Here is a 25,054-nt window from a genome sequence, read left to right as displayed (position 1 = left end):
TTACAAATTTCTAACTCAATAGCCCTTCAATTTACACAATTATGCAACCATTTAAAATTGACAATTAAAATTTTCTATAAAATAAAATGTAAAATAAGTTAGCATTTCGAAATTTTTATTTCAAAAAAATAAAAAGTACTTTTATTCATCCAGTACACTAAAATTGGGTTAAAGAGGGCTCGTTGCGAAAGAATACAAATTTCCTTAAATAATATTTGGTTTGGAAGTAGGCTAATGTAACTTTCTCTACACAACACGTTTATGAATTCATGTTAAGCATGGTTAACTTCCGAAAATTGCATGAGTAGAGAGGAACAATTGCCTTAGAGAAGCGTAAGAGCCAAATAAGAAGCTTGTCCAATATCACTAACAACAATAAATCTATCTATATTTGGAAGAACATTGCAAGGATATATAATTACAAAAATGATAGGAAGGGAACTATTTGATAGAGAAGGGGATAAGAAGGAAATTGAAAAGAAAAAAAAAATAAAGGGACATTGGGCTTGGTAAACCTCTAAACCTACATGATATGAAGTTAGCTTGAATGTTGAAGATCAGGAACAGATGTTGGCTGAAGATTTGATTTGTTGGCAAGTGGCCCTGAGGACTGCTGCTTTAGGGACCTGGGCCTTTCTTCTCCCTGCAAGGAAGCCACCTTCTCAGCAACTAAATGTGCTTCTAACTCGAGTTCTGGTTTTCTCTTTACCTTCTTTGTTAGCACACCTTCTGCAGCCCTGACATCATCCAGGGAACTGCTTGAACTTCCCTTTGCTTTTTCTTGTTTTAGACCATTTATTGGACTGGGTACCCGGCCAGTTGGACTTGCATTAGAAACTTGCTTGCTCCCTGAAGTAAAACCATGACTGCTGGACTCAGGAGCTGATCTCTCTCGCAGGTTCTGTTGTGAAGTAATTGAATTGGCATCAAATCGAACGTTCTCCTCTTGCTTAGGTGCCAGCAATTTTTTCCTCTTAATTTTTTCCTGGTCCTGACAGCAACCAAGTAAACCCATGAGATCAAAATCAATATGAAATCCCGATGATCATCTGGGCATAAAAAGAATCAAATGTTATTCTTTCATTTTTAATAAGGTTCAATCAATTATTCTCCCTATCAAATGAAGAAAATGTATTTTTAAAACCTAAAATCTACTAAAGATACCATGACAATGTCCTCTTTTTTCATGTTATGTTTGTGAAAAGTTTTAGATCCTACGCTAGCTAGAAGTATGACCAAAATTATAGTGTATATATAAGTAAATACAAACCTCACATTCAAAATCAATTTTATAAGTTTGAATTAGATTTAAATTTACTTTCTAAGATGATATCAAAACCAATCTAAGCAAGTTTTGTTGGATCTATCATGTCATCACTATTGAACCACCTAAATGTAATTTCATGCTCAAGATACCTAATCCTCAGTATATAAATGGGTGCTCACAAACTGATTTTGTAGGATTGAATCAGGTGTAAACTTACTCTCTAAGAGAAAGTATACAGTATGAACAATGAAGAGAAACTAAAGGAAATCAAAACTTTGGAGGCATCATGAGAAAAAAGAAAAAAGAAACATGATCCTTGGAGCAACCTAGTTTTGTAAGCCTGAACAGTCTCAGTTGTGTGAATTAACATCAACTTTATAGTTTGAAAAGCGATGTCCTTCCAGTAGAGAAGATAGATGTAATTGAAATAGAATACCATGAAATGAAAATGGTGAAGGAAGTTTCCACTGTCTATATGATGTTCATTACTAATTTCTATGGGTAATCCTTGGAGCAACCTAGTTTTGTAAGCCTGAACAGTCTCAGTTGTGTGAATTAACATCAACTTTATAGTTTGAAAAGCGATGTCCTTCCAGTAGAGAAGATAGATGTAATTGAAATAGAATACCATGAAATGAAAATGTTGAAGGAAGTTTCCACTGTCTATATGATGTTCATTACTAATTTCTATGGGTAATCATTTATAAAACTTCCAATACAACAAGAACAATAGCTTTATCCTCCTAGGTAACACCAGTAGCAAGGATTAAAAACCAAATTCTCAAGGATACTATTCACTGAGATCACTTTTAATAATTTCCTCCAAAGTTCCTTGTAGCATATCTCTACCATATAGGATTTTACAGCTTAGAGCACAGACAATCTTCTATGGAGAGAAAGTGAGGTTTCAATAATGCTCCCCTAATATAAAAATCATTATTAACTGCAAAAGCCATACCTTATGCTTGTTGTACAGTGCTCTGCGCCTCTCTTTTGCCCTGCAAATTCCACGTTTGATCCCATGGTTGTCCATGTGACCACTGGGCCATAGTTCTGCAAGCTGGAGACAAGAAAATTAAAAGTTAAGAAAATATATATTTGTTCATAGAAAGAAAACAGATTAACTTCACGCAAGTCACAACAAAAATTAAACACATTAACTATTAAGTGGAACTAATGCCACTGAAAGACGAGAGTTGTTTGTTGGGAAAAAATGTGGTAGTCAAGAAAAGTTCCCTGAATGTATATTCATGATACTAATAAATTCTCAAGAAAAAATTGCAAACATTTTAATCAAAAAACCAAGTTGATTTGACTTTTTGATCCTTGGCATAAAAAATACAATGCAAGCAACCCAGTAGCTCTGAAAAACCAGTATTGAGAGGAAGGTTTAGAAAATTTGAACCACCTCAGCATACAACTTTCTGATCTGTGGACCTGCGTTTTCATCCAACCCCTACAGCAATCACAAGCAAGGTTCAATAAGAAAGCTTTATCACAACCAAGAATTTCAAGATAAATATCTAAAGATGAAATCTATACATCGACAAAAATATCGTAGAGATCACAGATCTTGTCCTCCAATGCAGCATCCATGGCAAACTTTCTTTTTGTATTTGTTTTTCCATCAGGACCAAATTCTTGAAAATCACCAGATGCTTCACCTTTCTGCTGCTGCTGAAGTGCCCAAAAACACCATGTGTTCAAAATTAAATTATCAAAATATCAATTGAGCAAACATATAAGTGAATGTCAATATAAGTGCAAACATAAAAGGATGCAGAAAGAAAACACAAATATGAGTATCATAACTAAAACCGATTAAATCCCTTTCTAATGATCCATAACAAGAGCAACCAGAAAAAGGATAATAGGATAAATAATACGAATTGTGATGAGGGGACATAAACAATAATGATGAACCACAAAGGCTACAACGATGAACATGCTAAACAAATCACATGATGGTGACAGATAAAACTGTTGAGGATCTATATTAAGAATAGAGAGGATCTATATTAGATAAGTGAAGAGCTTATATTCACCCTTCTTCATCCTTTATTTATAGGATTATAACAATGGAATACACCTCACACACAACTCACACCAAATTAATACAGAATTCACACACAGCCAATACACAACTCACACAGCTAATTATTCTAACACTCTCCCTCAAACTGAAGCATACAAATTGTATGTATCAAACTTGGAATAAATAAACTCAATCCGATATCTCATTAAGAACTTGGTCAACTCATATGTATGTTGGTCATTTGATACAACAAAATCAACTTTTCTCGAGTGAGACAATAAACTGGGAACTTCAGCTTAGAACAAGATGCACGTAGGCTTCAAACCATCGAGAGAATATCTATAAACCAAATTTGACTCACAAACCAGCATAGCCAAACAGACTCCTCCTAAAATATATGACCCGTCTTCAAGAGTGCGCAGCAAATCCAGTTGTCAGGACATAACTGATGGCGAACGGTGGTGGACAATGGCAGCGAACAGTGGACAACATTGAAAGAGGCACTGCAGAGAACTGAAATTAGGAGAGCAAGACTAAGGTACTCAAATACAAGTGTTGAAGGACAAAATTCTTAAGACGGCCGCCAGTCGTCGCGGCAGCAAAGACAATGCTGGAAGAAACTCAAACAACCATCTTTGATACCATGATGAGATTAAGAAGAGAGAGGATCTATATTAGATAAGTGAAGAGCTTACATTCACCCTTCTTCATCCTTTATTTATGGGATTATAACAATGGAATACACCTCACACACAACTCACACCCAACTAATACACAACTCACACAGCTAATTATTCTAACAAAAACAACAATTTAAAGAATCTCAAGCTACATATTCTAGACATTGTGAATTCATCAGAATTCAACATCAGTGAAAATACAACGCATGTAAGCCAGATTACCGATATATGATAAAGGAAGCAAAAGCAAGTGAAACTACACTAAACCTTGGATTCAAAAGTTGGGGGCAGCATCTTAATCATGTCAATAACTTCTTTCTTTATTTGTTGAAACCTATTATCCTCCTCCTGCTTTGCTGACAGGCCCATACTGATCATTATTTTTAAGTTTCTCTGCAGTAGAAAAACACTGTATGAGAAGATAAGTAGTTTCACAAACCTAAATATACCTAAACCACACTGAATAAAGTCAACAAATATCAGTTAAGAAAATTATCAAGATACTATAAGATTAAAAAAAAAAGCAAGATAAATTAGGGGTGAAATTCTTAGTACTCGTGAAGACAGTTCTAATTGAATTAAAAGTTGACAAAGTATTATGACTTTTTAAGTCTAAGATTTAGAAAGAATAATATATTTCTTCTATATTTCAAAAATGAGGCCATTGGACCTATAAATACATGAGCCTGTTGGTTATTTTAGGAAATATAGAGTTAATTCTAAGGAAACAAATTCCGGTAATTATGGGATTATTTTCAAATACATAATCCTAGTATTAATGGCAAGAGGCACCTATGATAAAGAATAAAATTATAACGAGGATAAAATAAAAAAACCTCCTAAAATCCATAATGAGTAGAAGGGCTTTGCACTCCCCTCAAGTTGGTGAGTAAGTATTCTCCATTCCCAACTTGGATATAAATCTTTTAAAGTTAATACAGTTCAGTCCTTTAGTGAGTATGTCTGAAAATTGATTTTGAGTGGATACATACCGGGTGCAAATCAAGCCATTGTCTTCCTTTTCTTTGATAAAATGTCTGTGCAACTCAATATATTTAGTTTTATCATATTGCACCTAGTTGTGGGCTATATTGATTGCGGATTTATTTTCATAACATAACCTCATAGGTTCATCCCACTTTATCTTCAAGTTTTCCAATATAATCTTCAACCATAGAAGTTTACATATTCGGTGGGTCACTGCTCAAAATTAGGCTTCAACACTTGATATGGCTACTACATTATTTATTTAGCTCCTCCAAGTCACTAGGTTTCCACCAAGGAAGCTGCAGCATTCAGTAGTTTATCTCCCATTCACAACTGACCCTGCATGATCTGCATCCATTAGCTTCAAGACTTACACTCTTTTCGTTTAAAGAAATCCATCTTCCTAGAGTCCCTTTTAAATATGAACAATTCTAAGTGCAGCTTGTAAATCAGCCTCTTTCTGTTGGTGCATAAATTGGCTAACTAGATTCACAGCAAAAGCGATGTCTGGCCTAGTATGAGGTAAGTAAATAAGTCTACCAACAAGTCTTTAATACATTTCTTTGTCCACTGCAATATCCTCCACTGTACTTCTCAACCTTATGTTTAAATCAATTGGACTACTAGTTAGTTAGTAGGTTGTCTTCCCTATTTCAATGACAGTATGTCCCACTATGACGAATGGCAGTGTAAGTAAGGATTGTTAGTAAGATACCCATGGTTAGAAATACTTCCACTTGAGAAGATGTATCAAAAAGGAAGCGACTCAAACTTGAGAGGGAGATAATTAGAAAATCCAAGTAATATATGAGTAAAAATGAAAAAGATGAGCAGCATACAAGGAACCAAACCCACAAACCTATTGCCTTAAGGTTTTGAGTTGAAGGTGGTATCAATTTCTTATGTGGATTTTGACTCATCTCTCTTTAGTATCGTATCTTCCTAGTGAATCCCCTCTCAAAACACTATTTTAGTAAGTGGATTTATGAATGACTAAATATCACAAAATCAACTTATAAGGTGAAGATTGCAACTCACTTATATAACATATATATATATATATATATAGTCTCATTCTTATATATTTATGGTCTAACAGGAGTTTCATAACAGTGACATAATAGCCCCAAAGATCTTGACTTTGAATAAGCTCTGAATAGCTTTGATACCATTTCAAATGTAGAAAGAATAATATAATATATTTCTTCTATGTTTCAGTAATGAGGCCATTGAACCTATAAATACATAAGCCTGAAGAGCTAATTCTAAGGGAACAAATCCATGTAATTATGGGATTGTTTTAAATACATAATCCTAGTATTAACGGTGAAATACACATGTAATAAAGAATAGAATTACAGCAAGGATAAAATAGAAAACTTCCTAAAATAAATAATGAGCAGCACGGTTTTGACATTAATAGATGATATTGCCATAGCTTCATAGTCACATCAAAGCACTCAAACAGAAGCAAAAACAGGAAAGGAAAATTGAAGGATTTTTTCTAAGAAAATCACCAAAATTAATAAGTCTCTCAATGGACAATCCTAACTAAGCATGCAAATGGTTACGTCAAGAATGCCCACAAACCATATTTTATTAGCCTTAAATGATATTCTAATAATTAAATTAACTAAAAAAAAGTACAAAACACAGAAACAATAGACAGGGAACTTGAGAAACAAGCATACTCAAACACAGCTTTTGGATTTCAACTATATATGACAACTAAAAGAGGATTTCAACTATATATGACAACTAAAAGAAGCGGAGGGGAGACTAAAGTTAGAAACTGAAAGAACTAACATTAAATTGTTGTATGTTTATATTTAACAGGATGCAATACCTTTAATGTTCTTAGCTGAATCAGATGGCCTAGAATACTCATAAGACGGTTAATTAACTCTTTTGATACTTTCCCATGGGTTGCCTGATGCGACAAAAACATATAATTAATATTTCAATGTTCAAAGTCCTTAAGTAAACAGTATAAAATAGTATAAATCTCCAGAAGCATAAAACCAAGAAAGTATCATTTTCCAGTACCGCCAGTCTAGCAACTTTAGCAAGCTTTAGCTTTATGTCTCTAGGTAACCTCCTTTTGACAGCATCCTGGTTATCCACTGCTGGTGGTCTGGCTGTAACATTGTTTCAAAGGAGCAAAGTTAAAAGAAAAGTAAAATTTAGCATCAGAAGGAAACATTTCGCAATTCCTATCCATGTTAATTGTGAACTTAATTTCCAATCTTACATTCTGCAACCATTTTTTCCAACTCACGAAGAGCCTTTTCAAGCATTGAAGTTTTTGGCCTAACACTAGAACCCTCTTTCTTCTGCATGTTTTCAGATTTCTGCACAACATTCAAATAAGTTCATGATCAAGAGAGAAACTAATAGAACATATACAGTTTCATCCATAGATATTCATATGCACAACCATCATTATCTCTATAGTTCAAATGTTCTGGTTAAAAGGATAGTTTAACTCTGTTATTTCAATTGCTTTTAAATATAACACACCCCATCCCTGTATGCCAACATCCTTTAAATAAGGTAACTGTCATTTCAAATGAAAATCATGTTCATGACAACCAAGAGAAATAGTCAAAAGCCTGGGTAGAAGCAGTAAGAGTACAGAACTAATTCATGGTACTGCTTAACATCTACCAGCATCTTCATGCAAAGAAAAGGGATCAGCAAGGCTTATTCTATTGCCCTATTAATTGGCACACCATTGGGGAGTTTATCTCTCTTTTCATCTGACACATAGCATGGATTGGACTGGAATATTTTTGGAAGAAAAAAGTTTTTTTTCAAGAATAAAAGTTGTTCTCACAAAAACTGGCTTGTTGGTAAATATCAAAGGGATACAAAAATGAAAAGGATTTTTTATACAGTAAAAGGTTTTGAGGCATGCGATTGAACACTATCGGCTCCTCTTTTGCTTAACTTTCATTTTTTCCAACAATTTATTATTTTAAATACAAAACCAACTACTACAAAAAACATCATACACCATTTTTGTAATTTTACCATGAAAACCGATTCTTCTATGCAATGCAATCAAAATAGATTATCTTGAAATTACTTTCCACCTAATATAATCAAACACGACTGATTTCATATAATTAATAACAACAAATGAGTATAAACATTGAATATTGAAATAATCCATTTTCGTTGCTATCTCAAACACAGGCAATGTAATTCCTCAGTTTCAGAGAAATTGCTCCCTTAGTTGCAACGGAAAGTGGTTCTATTGAGAGAATGTTCTTTTGAAAGCAATTGTTGAAAGTAACATGAGCCCACTTGGAACTTCATGATGGGTAACCCTTCTGTTTAGTAGAAAAAATGAATTGATGAAAGCAATACAGTGCAGAGGACCTCTTTTGTTGGTATCACTGTTTTATTCAAGTATTTATCAAATCAAAGTTGAAAAAGGGAGCACAGAAAAGCAAACAAAATAAAAACTTACCGTTGCTTGGGTAGCAGACTTCCCCTCAGACAGGTTAAGATCTGGCAGTTCACACATACCACTTTTTTCTTTTGTCCGTATAATATTTTCACAATCATCAATACTATTTGGGGGTCTTCCAGGTTGGGATTTGGAATGTGCATAAGCACTTTTCTCATTGTACTTCTGATGAGATGCATCAAATGATCCACTTCCATCTTTACATTTATCACTAATGTTCTTAGATTGAAAAACTCCTATCCTTTGCTTGTCAGAATCTTTTGCATCTGTTACACCAGGAACATCATCATTTGATGTTTTCAAAGAGATGGAAGGGTCCAATGTCGGTTTAGTATCAACAGCTTTCTTTTTTGAAATAATTCCAGAGACATCTGACTGATTTGAAAGTTTCAAGTCTTCATAATGTTCATCAGGTGCAACCAAATTCTCAGATAAATTTAACATATTTCTTGCGTGCAGTGAAGCTGTTTTGCCAGATGCTGGCCTGCCAACTTTTGCATTTTTATTTGATCCATGACCATCATTGTTTTCACCATTCTTCATTATATCTTTTCTGCGCCTTTTCTTTGGTTGCTGGTTAGGTAGTGCAGCAGGTTCATTTCTTGTAATATAGAAAGAAACAACAATCAGTAAGAAGAATTTCTGATTGGTTGTTAGACCCTATTTGCTCCCATTTTTAACAAAATATATTCAATCAATTGCTACAAATTTTTCTCAGTTGAAAGGAAAAATAGTTTGCCAATAAGAAATATTCATGTCAATCTTCTTAGGAACACAAAAAACTTATATGACAAGATTAACTAATAAAGATAAGCATGTTCGTAGATGTCTTAAAAACCAAAGAAGTTATAACTGATGAATAAATACAGTCAGCTAAAAGATGAGGTTATTAAAAAGCAAATACAATAAAATGATAACAACAGACCCACCTCAGCATTGAAAAGGGATCAACAAACAAAAAAAAGCAAGTTGAAAGTAACCCTTCTATGATTTGTTTTAACCTTGTGTGGATTGAAAAGAACAAAATGCTATATTCAAAAACCACAAAACTTACATGCGTTCCAGTTTCCCCCTATTTACAAAGAACCCATCATGTTTGATTGCAGAATTATCAACCTCAAAATATTCATCCTGCATAAGGAACAATTAAAGATATAAAAAAATCCGAAAACTAAAAGTCCATCACAAGAAAACAGTACTATTCCTGTCTCAGCAATAAAAGGTCAAGAGGGTCATAATGAACAGAATAAATATGTGAAGTACCTACCAGTTCAGCATCATCTATAAAAGAGTCTTCGGTATCATATTGATCATCATCAGGAACATCGAGCAGATCCTCATCATCACTACTATCCTTGCCCTGAAACAATTGGGAATCCCATTTATTCCCAACAAGAAGCTATAAATTAATACTTAAACACACATTTACAATATTAACCAAAGGTTCAAAAAAACAAATTCATGCTGCTGATGAAGGGCATAAAGTAAAAATCCTAGTAAGACACAAAAAAATACCATGTAAAGGCGTTCAATCTTCTCTATTACAGCACTGAAACGGTTTGGCTGAGAGGGATCATTTTCTTCAACATCAACAGGTTCACCCTAAAAAAAATGGGCAGAGACTTCTGAGAATAGTGCAGCATAAGACAATGCATAATTTCAAAATGACAATAAGCTGGATTTTACAATGACATACAATATAAAAGAGCCTGGAAACTAATTTTGTGGGAAGGGGATGATGCACGGAAGCATGAAATGAGAATTTGGTATCAAAAGCCTATCAATTACAAAACAACATAAAGAATTAAGAAAATAAATTAAAAATAAGAGAACTTGAAACCAGAAAAGCTAGTATGCCAGACACTAGTGAAGTAGAGCATATCTACAACTGCAAGTACATATCCACTAACCACTACATCTTACGTTATTCTCAAATATTAAAACTAGATCTAAGTACTCCAACCGTATCTATTGATGAAAGCGTAAAACTAATCTCATAAAATGCTCATCATTATGCACAGAAGAACCCCTGAAGTATGATAAAACAGATGTTTGTTAAATAGGGGGAGAAATTATGCAAATAAGAATGATTAACGTATGAACCAATATTATTGCCTAAAACTAATGAAATAAATTTCAGCACCAAATCTCCGAAACTGGTTTACCTCACAAACATCAAAAGAATCACGTTACAGAATAATTGCTCTTACATTCTGGTCCACATTTTAGTACTCGGAATATACTTCTTTTCTTTAAAAGCTCAAATTAACCATGCCACTGTACATCTACTCAACTCGTATTAGCTACATCGTGCCCAGTAAACACCAGAATAGGACCATACATTCGGGTAAAATGACAAATACAGCACCATTCAAAATAACGAACTTAAAGTCAACTAGGATTGATAGTTTCGAAGAACAATAACTCCAGCTTGGCACATAAAACCCTTTCAAACCCGAAATTCGATCCAAAAACAACACCGCACCAAAATGCAAAGAATCGAAGCAAAACACTAACAGCAAAAGCTGAAAATACTTCACACGTAGCAGCCAATTGACAGTGCTGTCAGAAACAACATCGAGAGAGAAACAGAGCGAGATGGAAGAAAAGTCTCACCGGAGCGATTGCGACTTGTTGCGGTGCCGAATTGGATCCGTTAGGCTTGCTAGAGTCCTTCATCAGCTTCTTCCACGAAACTATGGTGGTCTCACCAGGTCGAAGCTCCACCGTGAACATTTGCCGGTCGCCTTTCTTCACGAACGACGACGACGCCCTCTTCTCCTCCGCCATGGGAATCCAATTCACCGACGATACAGAGATTCGATAATTAGGGCGCGGGAGAGAAACATTAGACAGAGAACAAGGGAATCGCGCGGGATTCAAACATACAGTTTCACAACTAATTGATTGCTGAAAATTAAAGAAAATCGAATAAAATGAGTGTGTCTGTTGGGGTTTTAACTGCAATTCGAGTTTGATTGTAAAAATTCTCTTGCTCGCTCTTTTCCGAGAAAAAAAACAGGGAGGGAAAGGAAACTGGGTCGGGTAATATGGGTCGGGTAATATGGGTCGGGTTCAAGTAGAACTGGATTTGAATAGCTTTATAATAGTTTTTTGTTTGGATACCTTTACACGCTGACTGTTCTGAACTACTATATGTCTGCCTTCAACAAAAGTGTTATTTTCTTTACCTACATCTAATTTTATTTCTTCAGAAAATATACTGTGTTTATATTTATTGAAATGATATAACTTTATATTTAGTAAGAATTTTGTAATACCGAAATATCTTCAAATATTTACGAATAATAACTTATAACATAATAATTTATTATTATATTATGTTACATTTTCAAAATATTACGAAATAATATTTTATATATGATAATTTCTTATTATATTTTATTATATCTTTAATATATTATAATATAATAATTAATTATCTAATATTTCTATATAATAATTTATTATATAACAACTTTAAAATATAATAAATTATATTCAAGTAACGAAATATCTTTAAATATATTTGTTTATTTATTTAAGAAGCTCGTAAATATAATATTTTCATCACATTCAGTACAAAATTATTATTCAATATTCTTACCTTTTAAATCATAGAGTTTTTATGCATATAGATATTTTTCTTTTTTATGTGGAACTTTCTCATAATCATGAAACAACAACTTAATTCTTAAGAGTCATCTACTCCATGTTGATACTCAATTTGATAAGAACAAATTTGACTTTTCGAAAACTCAATTATAAATTCACTTTTTTTTTTATTTTGTTGATTGTTAAATAAATTAAAAATAAATATTTCAATGAAATTAAAATTAATTATACACTACTTAAATAATTAAACAAGTAAAAAAAATTGATAAATTAATTTTTTAAATATATATAGAAGGTTTGCTGATTTATGGTATCAAAATTTAATTTAAAAAAAATCTCTATTTATAGAAAAAAAGACATACTTTAAATATATGGATATTTTATTAATTTTTATTTTAAATTTTTTAAAATAAAAAAAATAAAAACAGAAATTATTCAAATATTCTTAGCTTAAAAGTTATAATTCATAATATGTGAATAGATATAAACAAAATTTATAAATAATTAGAAAAAAATAATGTGACATCCCAAAATATCATATACACATATAATATAATAGGATTCAGCTATTATAATATGTAAAAGCAGTTGAGAGATAGAGATAATAGTATTTAAATATGTATACAGTCATCCAAAAGATAGAGGGAATTAAAACGAAATCAAACTTGAATACAAGTTTCCAAAGTTCTCCAAAATACAAGGCTATTGAAATTTTAAAGAGACCTAAAATTTTTTCCAAAAGTGTCGAACTATATAAAATAAAAGCTAGGAGTTTTTCAAAATAACAAGCTAATCAACTAAGAGCTAGTAGAAGGCCTAAGTACTAGGGGTTGGGTCTTCTTCAACCTCCAAAGCTTGCTCCAATGGTACATCATCACCTACTGCTCACATCCAAAGGATTGGATGATCATCGCAAGGGAGAAGACAAACACATGCAACACATACAATGCAAGGGTGAGCTAGGTCTCAAACAAACATACAGATAGTTTCAATTCAATCTAGCATTTCCAAGAACGTCCATACACACATAAACATGTAAGTCATCATAAACATAAATATTTATTTCACAAAACTCATTAAAGCAAGCATCCTATCATGTTAAGACTCCTAGACACGTTCAGACATAGAATGTATGTAGAGCTGGGGCGGGTTGTGCACTTGTGATGGCCCCTACTGCTTTGCAAAGCCATTGCCGAGGGGTTTCACCCGACCATACACAAGGCTAGTCCGTTACTGCGGAATAGACCTTCAGTGATAGCGCCTACCCTAGGACTTCCCACTACTCCCACCACACGCGTCAATCCTCTCTAAGTGAGAATGAAAGACAGTTGGAGTGTTAGGGATAACCCCCCATATGGAAGCCTCTCACATTCATTCAATACATTAACTGATCCCACCGAGAGATCTTAATTTCATATTCAATCCGACCACTTTAAATCACATGATATTCCTCTTGGATCAATAATGTACCTCATAAACCACTTTGATTCATCAAACATAAAATTTCATAGTCATTCAAGTGCATTCTTACTATATTGTCTCATACCAAACCCATACAACATCATACAACATCAACCATGTCATAAAAACAACTCATACATTACATACTTTCACAAAACCATCACTTATTAACACAAATTTCTTTAGGACTTTTAATTATCAATACTTAAGTAATTCACACAGCTTGGAGACCCTCACCAATGGCTCCGGAAGGGTCAAAAACCCCCAGAACGAACTAAAGAACGTCCAAAACGGACGTTCGGAACTCCCAAAACATCAAAAACACCAAAAACACTCAATCTGTCACACATAATTCGCTCAGCGCACCCCCCCCCCCTGTGCGCTAAGCGAATTTTGTCTGCAGAGGAAGCTAAATTATGCAGATTTTTCTGCATAATTGAGCAACTCTAACTCCCTTTTACCAATTCTAATCATTTTGGTGAACTTCTACCACTCATAAATCAACTTTCATGCTAAATTAAACTTACCTAAACAATTCTAATCCTTTCTAACATTATTATAAAGTGTTTATGCATTGATTTAGGTTCTATAACTTCAATTTTATCAACGTAGAGGTCTAAATTCAATTCTACAACTTGGAGTTGGTTTTTAACCATTTAAACATGCCTACTAAGTCACACATGACCTACCTAAGTTACCTAAACTGACTAGGATCACCAAGAATGCCTAACTCTAAATTTGACCACCACACTTCCTTTCTAACTCTAAAACACCAATTTTTCCCAACTTAGAGACCCAAAACCCGATCTTACCTCTTTGCACTAATTTTGACCAATTTAGTGACTCAAACAAGTCACAATACAGTGGATAAAACTGTCCCAACAGTCCAATAACGCTGGAGACCTCGTTTGCTCAAAATCACTATCTCACTTCCTCTAAAATGGCCTAAAATTGACCCTAAAGACACTTGATTTCCTTTCTAACAGCACTACCACAAAATTTTCATGCCAAAACAGTTCCAACATACACAATTCCATCATTCTAAGTCATTCCAAACAGTTTATAGCCATCAATCACCAAATTCACATAACACCCACTTCCATACATGCATTTCAAGTTTAACTAGAACCAAGTTCATGCTTCCACAACATACCACTACAAATTTTATCATGCATTCACTCCACACAGTAAAATCAAGAGTAGAACTAGCTCCCCTTACCTCTAGTGTAGACAACCAAGCTCAAGTAGGAACCGTAGACCACTTGCTTGCACTCCCAAAATGTTAGAATCACCTATAAATCATCAATTGATGATGGAAAATGAATCTTAGAACCAAATAGAAGCTAAATTATGGAAGAAAACGAAATGGGTTGCATGCAACAGTTCAATCACATGCTTACAACCCTAGGGCACACGAGAAAGGGGGTTTTCTTACTGGTTGGAGAAAACGGAAAATCAATCGGTAGAAACGTAGCTCTTGGAGTCTTGAAGGTCTAGGTAGCTTCAATTCGGGAAACAAATGATTAGATTTTGGAGTTGGAATAGAGAGAGTGGCAAGGCAAGGAAGAAAAGAGAAAGTGCTTGAAAGAAAAGGGAGAACGTTCTTCTGAAGCACAATTTATATGTGAGTTTTTACTTTACTAATTTTGCCCAACCTATCCTATGTTACCACGTGTACACACTTTTTTGTTATAATGTTATATTTTATAAGGCCTTACAAATAATATATAAATAATTTTTTAGATAAATATATATAAAACTATGTAAATAAATACTTATAAATACATATATTTTAGAGAAATTTAAATTAGCAAATATTTTAAAGAAAAATTTTGATGAAAAAAATAAAATAATTTTTTTGTAAGAAAGTAATAAAATGTATGTGATATCTTATTGAGTGGTAACGCTAAATTAAGGTTTTTCATAAATATGGAAACTTTCAAAATTAGGTCTAAATAAATTTTAATGGTATAGTGAGTATATGAAAATCTTTTAAATAAGTATTAGATTTTTTTATATAAAATTTGATTGTGTGATTATTAATAGAATGACGTGTCGTGTTGTTTAATTTTTGTAACACGTAATTTTATAATTTTACAAGCCATAACTTCGTCCACATTCTCTTCACTAAATGAATCCTGAAGCACCTCTTCGTTTGTAGAGAACTAGTAAGGAAGTTTCCAGTAATGAAAGCAATCTTCAACAATGTTGTTATGGGTTAACCACCAAAAAAACTTTACAATGTAATTTTCTTTAACATTCAAAATCTCCAAAATGTTGTCATATCTACCTCCTTGCAACATGAAAAACTTGTGAAGTAACTGAACCTGAGTTTCATATTTTGTAAGTACAAAAACATGGAGGTGGGACAGAATTGGAAAGTTGGTTCCACAATGAAAAACTCCTAAAACTTCGGCATGATTTTCATGGACTGGACATAAGTAATGAAATTATACTAGACTAACTGTATTTTTAATAAATTATAAAAAACTGAACTACTTAATATTATATATAAACTATATTATTTAAGAGTTCAGTTTTAAAAACTGAACTTATATCAGTTAATTAATAACTAAACTATTAATTAAACTATTTCTAGATTATAAATGGAAGTCAATTTTATTAGACTCTTGACTTTTTCGTTACACAATTTTTACGGTAATTTTTTTTTATTTTAAGTTTTAAATTTTGTTATTTATTTTTGTCTTTAAGATAAATTATATATTTTTATAATACAGATCATATAAAATATTATTTCTATCATATGTTATATGCAAAATATAATTTTTACATGTAATTTATTAAAATAATTTTATATTTAACAAAAATCATTTATCATAAGGTAGATAATTTGTTTATGTTGCCTCATGAAGAATTGAATAAGAATGAGACACAATTTAATTATGCGGTGGATTGTCTAAACTTAAGAACAGCTAATTAATAAAAAAATTAACTAAATAAAAAATTCCCAATTAAGGTAAGATGCTAAAATTAAATCAAAAATAAAAACTTATAAGTTTAATATGAGAAAATTAAATCTAAAATTGCAATAATAGAACGTCAACAGGATCATCAACAACAAATCTTTCTAACTATGGTGAATCGATGATTGAAAGAAAAAAGTGATAGGAAAAGACTTTATCACAAAGCACGGTGGAAGATAAACATAAAAGGATAAACATAAAAGAGATAGTTTAAGCAGTTAACTGCACTGTAACTATAAAGGTTCAGTTTTTTTAAACTGAACCACAACATGGTATAATTTAGTTATGAGTAAAAATAGTTTAGTTTTTATAGTTTAATATAGTATAGATAATCTATAGTTTAGTGCAGTTAGGTTAATTATGCCCAGCCCTACCCATGCCAATGGGAATAAGTCTAGTGCATAAGAGATGGACAATTCACAATAGCAAAATTAAGGTTTTGTGAATGTAATTGAGGTCCAACAAAAGATATTGCAAATTTTGCAAGGTTCCCCCGAAGTCACTGTTCTTCCACAGATGAGGTGATGAGTTGAAACTAAGATTTGGAGTTAGAATGACATCAAGGAAGATGTTCTCGTACAAGTATATAAAAGATAGAGAGACAATACACATTAGACAAGTCTGACTATTTATTAATTATACGAGTCTTGTCGTATACAATTTTGTCTATTAGACGAGTATAACAAAAAAATTACACTAATCATTTCATACATTTATTACACAAGTATACCAATTCAAATTAGATGACTTTATCCACACAAGTATAATAACATACATTAAATGAGTTTGTCATACATTAATTAAAAGAGTCTAACAATATATATATATTAGACCAATCTTTTCATATAGTGATTAAATGAGTATAAAAAAACACTAAACAAATATGTTTTTACCGTCATTATATGAGTCTAAGCATGTTTGACAACACAAATTAATTAATAAGCATTAAATGAGTATATCCACACACTAATTAAATAGGTATATAAAAAAATATTAGACAAGTTATTCCATAAATTAAATTAATTAGACAAGTTAGGCCATAAACTGATTAGACAAGTTAGTCCATAAACTGATTAGACAAGTACACGAAAATATATTAGACAATTGTGTTCATACACTTGTTAGACTAGTCTTCCAACAACATTAGACAAGTCTATCAATATATTGAATTGACAAATTTAACAATATATATTAGACAAATTATTTCATATACTCATTAAACAAATATAGAAATATACGAATATATTCAAATATTAATTAAATGAGTTTGTTAAGATAAATATGCTTATTTATTTATGCAAGTTTACCAATATATTAAATGAGTTACTTCATATACGAATTAAATAAATCTATCATGTTAAACAAGTATAATATCGTACATTAGTCCAATGTCAAATCACTGCTCAACTTCTTTTTCCATAATCTATCCTATACATTTTCTAGTTGTCTACTTTTTATACATTTTTTGTATAAACTTCTCATCGCCCATTTCTGGGTTATGAAACTTGTTTTTTATCAATAATACTGGAGTTTTATTCATTTTGCACTTTCAATTTTTCACTTTCAATTTTTTTCCTCCTCTTTGTTTATTTTCCTTCTTCCTTATCTTCTAATACAACATAGTATTTTGAAAAACAACATAGGCAACAACATTGCAAGCAAATCCATATATTCTCTGTATATATAACTTGTAGTTCATGTAGTTACCAAATTTTCATTTGTGTTAAACGGTTCAATATGTAACATCACAAATTACTCTGCAAAAAAAAAATTATAAAAACATTTCTCCTTAAAATTTAAATTAAAATACTCATTATATTTTAAATATCTATTTTATTTACTATAATATGTTGTTTTACATAAGCGGACACAATTTTAAAGAATGAAAAATTGAAAAAACCAATTACTACAAATGAAATAAAACGTTAGAGATGATTTTTTTTTTCATGCTATATTAGTATTTTATTGTTTAATTTAACACTACGTATTTGGATTTATTTTTTTCCTATTTGAATTTTAGTTGGATATTGTTCTGCTCAGTAGATATGAATTTAACACTATCCTATTTTATCGTGTAATTTAACACTATCTATTTTTTCCATTTTTAACATTTACCCTATTTGTATTTTAATCATACGAGTATGATTTTCAGGAGTTTTTAGATTTAGATACTTAAAACGCAGCGTTCCCCAAATCTTATCCACCATGAGTTACACTAACTCACTGTGTTCTCTACTCTTCTCTTTTCCCCCTTAAACCCTCTATACAAAACCCACCACCACCACCACCACCACCATGACTACTTCTTCCACTACCTCCACCTTCTTCTTCGCTTCGCCGCCACTCTCTCTCAATCCCCATTCACATTGCTCTTTCCTTCCCTTCAAACTCAAACCGCTCTCTATTTCCCATTCCTCTTCTCTCCTTCGCACGCCTTCCAGGTCTACACACAACCCTTTCCTGACTCGCGCCGAGGACGATGACGGTGACTCTGCCGGCCCCGACCATTACGAGATGGAGGAGGATGAAATGGAGGAGCTCGACAACAAGAAGGACTTCGACATCGAGTACGATCCCCTCCTCCCTCTCGCCGCCGCTGCCGACGAGGACATCACCATCGTCGAGAGTGGCAGCTTCGTCTCCACTCAGGGCTGGAACTCTGAAACCGTCGTCGACTACAAAATCAACGAGGAGGAATTCCACAAGATCAGCCTCGTCGATTGCGACTTTTTCATCCGCAAGCCCCCCGACCCCGACAACGACGTCTACGATTTCAGAGAGGTTCGTAACCCTACTACGCTTCCAGTTACACCTCTGCCTTTTCGTTCTCGTTGCTTTCAGCTTTTTTTTATCGTCGAGTACTTGAATTGAATCTCTGTTCGTAGATGTACGTTACTCCTCCAGATACAGATGTTTATTCAATTCCCAGGGTTCTCGCTCCAATGCCCCAGAAGGTATGTTTCGCTTCATTTAATTATTTTTCTCCCCCTCTATCTGTAAAATGTTGAGCTAGATATGATTTTTAGAGTAATTCATTTTTCATATATAATATTTAATGTGTTTAATGGATGCTGTCGTTTTGGTCAAATGTGTAGTACATTAGATGTGCACAGAGTGATTATGGAAGCTACAATGTGACAGAGCCACCTATTGATGCGCCTCGAGATCCTTTATATAAAACTGAGAGGGAGATCCTGAAGGTATGACCAACTTGTTCTATTCGAGGCTGCAAGTAATACGTCAATTGCAGTTACTGTACTTCTTACAATTATGTGTTTTAATGGATATACTAATTATAAGAAGAGTAAATGTAACTGTTTGAAGGATTGCACTCTCTAGAGTTTGTCTCAAGAGTTGTGAGATATTACTGAATAATCCTGTCATAGAATCCAGTGGGGCAATGAGCTTTACTTTAGTTGTCTCAGGAAGAGGGTTCCATCCCACTTGTAGGTGATCTAGGGTGAGTGAAGTATCTTCCTTTGGGCCCAGGACCACTCTGACTGATTAATTGTTTATATATATATATATATATATATATATATATATATATATATATATATATGTCTATCTGTGTGTGTTACATCCTTTCTTTAGGAATATTAGATGGTTGACCAGGATATGAACTAATGAGGCTGGTTCTATTCATCTTTATGCCTATGTGAAAAATTCATTCCTACTTTTATGCATAAATATCTGCCTGCTAGAATCTTTGGAAACTCTGATCTGGTTTTCATTGTGTTAGGATTTTTTCCCCTCTCCTTGAAGATGGTAGTTGTTTCTTACGTCTTTCTTTACAGGTATCATAGTCTAAGAAAATTGATTCTAAATTTATATCAACAAGTCCAAGCATTAGAAAAAATAAATTAATATAGTTACTAACTAAAATGTCACTCTGGTTTTTGGCTAAAATGTCTCCCTCAGTGAAATTATTTCCTGTCACAGGTATACTTGACAAAACACTACAAAAATCGGAGGTTGGGTGATCCTGAGTTTGTGCTGGATTTTGAAGAGATATATGTTATTGATTCCAAAACCAAGTCAATTACCAGAGCTAAAGTTTTGGTAATTCTTTTTTATTCTCAGCATAGTTGTTTGTGGAATATTTTCTGCTGGCTATGGCAGAACTAGTCTTCCATAGTTATTTTTCTCAGCCTTGAATTTAAATTACCTTTATTGTTTTACTGTTAAACAATTTATTTCTTAGTGCTAGACACTGTATTCCTGGAACCTTTTCTCAAACGTAATGTTCTTGCATATAGCTCTAGGGTCTTAGTTATAATCCTGAGAAATACCATCGCATGATAGAGCTCTGGTTTAATTTTGGATTCATGCCAACTTCTAAGTTGTACTGTTATTTTCCATATGCATAGATGTGTTCAAATTTCATGTCAATTATAGATATTACCAATGCAATCCTTATAGAGTCCGAGCAGTTCTCCCTTTATAAGCAGAATTTGTCTGATTGAGCTGAATTCTAGTCTAAGTCTTAAGATGATATCAAAGCCCATCTTAGATCTTAGGTCCCAAACTACTGATGTGGGCCAAAATGCTTTTTCCACCTCTGCAAATTTCTAGTTGTTAGTCGAGAACTGAGATTGACATTGTGCTTCTACACAGCTTTGAGTGGGGTATATCGATTGCTATATGATTAATTATACTGCATATAAGCATGACAACTTCAGATGGCTTTTCCAATTTTATTGGCTTACATTATTTTATTTTATGTAATTTAGAATTCTTGCTATAATAAAGTTTATGATGATTGTTTTGATAGTTTCTGGCTGACCATATTTCACATTTTACTGCCTTAAGAAAACTTACGAATCCAACCAAAACTGCTGAATTCTAATTGCTTAAAACCTCGTTACCCTGATTGAATTTCTTTGCCTTGCATGGCTCTTTCACTTGTCGCTTAAAGTGCTTAAAGGAGAGTTTTCTCACAAACTTGGGGCTGTTTTTTTTTTCTTCTCTCTTCCCGCTGACACCCCATCCAGGCTTATGTTTGTGAGACAGGTGTTATAAATGTGGATAATTGTGACTCATTTTTTTGTTGTCCATAATGTTAATATTTACACTAATAATAAGTTGGCCTTTTTGTAGGTAACAGCTCCAGGAGGGAGAACAAGAGATAGAAGGACCGACTTACTTGTTATATCTGATCGTGGGAGCTCGTTCAAGATAATACATGCGGTGACTATTTCTTCCCTGAACCATTTGTTATTTGTCATTTATCTTTACATTATACCTCTGATATGTCATCTTTGCAGAGTGAAAAAGAGGATCCAACGACAGTCATAGAAAAGCAAGAGTGGGAGACTAGCAGAGCAGAAATGGAGAGACATCTTAAAAAGCTAAGAGACTTCAGCATTTCCAACTGGTTTTGAGTGATAAGAAGGTATTCCAAGAGGGCCTCATGGATAGACACGGTATGGTAGGGAGGTCGAACTTGGGAACGCGTTGAAGGGCAATTACACTCAACCTTTCATTTCTGAAATTGTGTGCCAGTTGCTTGATCATATGCTTTTTTTGTTGTAACTTGATGAAGATGCGGCTGTTGGAATTCAGTAATATATGAGAATGATTTTCCAATATGCTGTTATGATCTACAGCTGAATATAGTCTGGAATCTGGGTGGGATATGTAGATCTGGGGTTGTGCACCAAATTCTGATCAAACCCGCTGCATTAAGAATAGAATATCTCTTCACAGACGCATGTGTGTGTGTGTGTATATATGCTATTGATTAAGGAATGAAAAAATAATTTGAAAGTTAGTTAATATTACTGTCTGTTTTTAAACATTTACTTTTAGAGAACTTAATCAAACCCACTAGTTTTCTAAAAGCAATTAACTTAAACAAAAGACTATTGTTGAAAAGAAAGATGAAACAAATGGACTCTTATTCTCTTAAGCTTTAATTACTTTTCAATGAACTCTACCTTTATCATAATCCATCCTCAAACTTCATTCCTTCTAGAAATATCTCTTTCTACGAACGTTGTCTCACCTTGGATTTACACACTGGAGCAAATGGTTTTTTAGAAATGTATATCCAAGGTTGAAATACAACTAAATTTAAGACGAGTTAGAATGTATTTTTTGCTAAAATTATAAGACGAGATAGTTTATAGAAACGTTTGTTATAAAATTACAAGACGAGATAGCTTAAAGTTGATTACACGAAATATCCTCTGTAAAAAGTAATTTATTTGAATAATGTAATTAATGATTTGTTCATTTGAATGGATTTGTGGGAGAGTGATTGAGGAGATTTGAAAGTAAATTTTTTTGTTGTTTATTTGAGTGAATTTGGAAATAAATGAGAGTGGATTTGAAAGTAAATTTTTTTAATCTGCCACGTCAATCAAATCCTACACTAATTTTCACAAATTTTATTTTCAAATCCATTATCACTTACCTCCAAATCCACTCAAATAAACAACAACAAAATTTATATTTACCTTCAAATTCCCTGAATCATTCTTTTCCAAATTCATTCAAGTGAACCAGAAGTGTGGAGTAAATAGCACGGAATAAGCACTCTTTCGGGTGCTGATTCAACTAAAATCAAAACAATTTCTCATATTCAAATTCCCAATATCAAACACCTTGGTTCGTATTACAAATAATACAAAAACAAAATGGCTAAATTTCTATGAAGTACGTGTCAATAGCTTCTGACAAATCTCATTGGAAAAGAAAAACAAAACAAAAATATATAGCTCCAAAGGTTGTAACAGTGCAATGTTTATTTGGGTATAACTAGAATCTCTGTTCTTGAATTCCCTTTTAGGGTGTGCCTATGTTTCCAGCTCTTACCATTCCAGGCCTATCATAAATGAACAGATGTAGAAAAGATGAAGTGGAGGTGTGAGATGTTGAAATTGTAGCACGCAAAAAATGAAGCAGGGAACATTTCCTTTATCCCAAGGTCAGATTGTGGAGATCACACTGTAGTAGTAAACTAACTTTGAGTACAATGCCTGGCCTCCTAGCCTGCATATATAGATCAGATGCTGTTAAATCAAAACCTTAGTTGCTTCCCTAACAAAAACACCTTTCTGAAATTTACTTCGAATGGTTAATTGAAGTTGAAGAATTGGAGAAAAAAAGAGTTATCTCTGCTAAATCAAGTACATATATAGATTGGCATTAGGTGAAATCTAGCTGTTTTTTCTAACATCTCATCAAAATCTCTTTTTCATGGCTGCTCTGCTCACTGCACCACAACAATCCAAGTCTCCTGCACTGACCTGTTAGATAATACTGATATTCAATAACATTTTCTCAATCTACAAATCACCGTATTCAATAACATTTTAAAATATGAAGTTTTAGTTCGACCTATTACATGTTATAACTTTGGCACGTAATGAAGTAATATATTTGTTGTTGGCTTTATTATATATAGTTATGTACATACAGTATAACATAATCAATTATTTACTTAGATTTTTTAAACAAAGTACAAACTCATCTTTCAATAATTTTATAAGTTTGATATATTATGAAAATTAACATATTATAAGATTTTTGGGTTTAAAAATGAGGTTCTCCGAAATTTGTGATTTTTAATAAATTTCATTTAATAATACATAATGTTAATGGAAGTCTACCTTGATGAATTTTTAATACCAATTTATAAAAAAATTATCTTTCGACAAGTTAAAATTAATGTATACGGATTTAAAATAAAAATTTAGAAACACGTATATATACTTTTTATACCGATACATAAGTCAATTTTAATTTTTGAAAAGTTAATATTACTTTTTTTTTTATATTTATACTCCTAAAGAACTAGCTCCCAAAATATAACTATCAATATTTGAATATTTTTTGAAAGAATTAATTATCTTTCTATTATATTATTCACTTATTTTATTTAAATGAGTTTTTCTATAAATAAAATATATAATCGAATCCCCCAATTTAATCCTTACAAGTTTTAATTAAGTTATTTGATTTTTAAAATATAATAATATAACCTCTTGTTACATTAAGATTCACGTGGTTAATTATGAATTGTATTCTACATAAATTAAAATTATCAATATTCATTTCCTCAATTTTACCACTAATTAAAAAATAACTATTGTATTTTATAAAAAAAGTAGGCGACTCGGTTCAATATTGTATTAACAGTAGGATCAAATTAAAATAGACTAAATAAAAGATGAAACTAAAGAAAATAATTAAACCTTAGATAGGTCTCAAAACTTAATAGTTGATAACTATGGATTAAAATTGTACTAGTAACACATGATAAAAAATAGAGGGGTGTTGCTCCCTCCATTACCACCTCTTGCTCCCTCCACCTTTCTATTCATGTTTTATCCCTCTCTCTACCTTCCTATTCTTGTTTTACTCTTCAGGACAATTTTATTTCTAGAATTAATATTTTTTAATTTCTACCCACTCCAATCTCCTACATGAATGCGATAGTCTAGTTTATGCTTAACCAACAAACATTTGTTATTGACAATTATGTTGTTCCTTTCTCTCTTTGATCTCATCACTCAAACAACACAATCATTTTAATGGTGGACC

The 25,054-nt window shown here is 32.6% G+C and overlaps 2 protein-coding genes and 1 long non-coding RNA gene across 8 annotated transcripts; 1 reads left to right on the top strand and 2 right to left on the bottom strand.

The window, feature by feature from the left end:
• Positions 1-336: 336 nt before the first annotated feature.
• On the bottom strand, positions 337-11,431 carry LOC108331925 (ubinuclein-1). Of its 6 annotated transcripts, XM_052876201.1 has the most exons (15): positions 11,061-11,431; positions 10,141-10,221; positions 9,960-10,046; positions 9,712-9,804; positions 9,499-9,575; positions 8,445-9,045; positions 7,221-7,320; positions 7,016-7,107; positions 6,816-6,899; positions 4,250-4,375; positions 2,810-2,944; positions 2,676-2,723; positions 2,226-2,327; positions 710-991; positions 337-643 (listed from the first exon to the last, which is right to left on the bottom strand). In XM_052876201.1, exons 1-15 carry the CDS (start codon positions 11,232-11,234, stop codon positions 539-541), a joined length of 2,187 nt encoding a protein of 728 aa, XP_052732161.1. In that variant the 5' UTR covers positions 11,235-11,431; the 3' UTR covers positions 337-538. The 6 variants fall into 6 exon arrangements, with proteins under 6 accessions (XP_052732161.1, XP_052732159.1, XP_052732160.1 ...); XM_052876199.1 differs by having other exon boundaries at positions 337-991; positions 11,061-11,430; XM_052876200.1 differs by having other exon boundaries at positions 337-991; positions 2,810-2,941; positions 11,061-11,430.
• A 1,228-nt stretch (positions 11,432-12,659) lies between these two features.
• Positions 12,660-15,137, bottom strand: LOC128196160 (uncharacterized). Its single transcript, XR_008248331.1, has 3 exons — positions 14,956-15,137; positions 14,740-14,812; positions 12,660-12,940 (listed from the first exon to the last, which is right to left on the bottom strand). It is a non-coding gene; the product is annotated as an uncharacterized LOC128196160 (long non-coding RNA).
• A 3,560-nt stretch (positions 15,138-18,697) lies between these two features.
• LOC108330928 (PLASTID TRANSCRIPTIONALLY ACTIVE protein 6, chloroplastic) lies at positions 18,698-22,282 on the top strand. Its single transcript, XM_017565530.2, has 6 exons — positions 18,698-19,285; positions 19,390-19,458; positions 19,600-19,704; positions 20,447-20,566; positions 21,605-21,694; positions 21,772-22,282. Exons 1-6 carry the CDS (start codon positions 18,800-18,802, stop codon positions 21,886-21,888), a joined length of 987 nt encoding a protein of 328 aa, XP_017421019.1. The 5' UTR covers positions 18,698-18,799; the 3' UTR covers positions 21,889-22,282.
• The last annotated feature ends 2,772 nt before the right edge of the window (positions 22,283-25,054 follow it).

Source organism: Vigna angularis, chromosome 4, assembly GCF_016808095.1.
Source record: "Vigna angularis cultivar LongXiaoDou No.4 chromosome 4, ASM1680809v1, whole genome shotgun sequence".
NCBI lineage: Eukaryota > Viridiplantae > Streptophyta > Magnoliopsida > Fabales > Fabaceae > Vigna > Vigna angularis.
The sequence above is the reverse complement of the archived record's forward strand: the minus strand, read 5'-3'. Positions and strand labels throughout refer to the sequence as shown.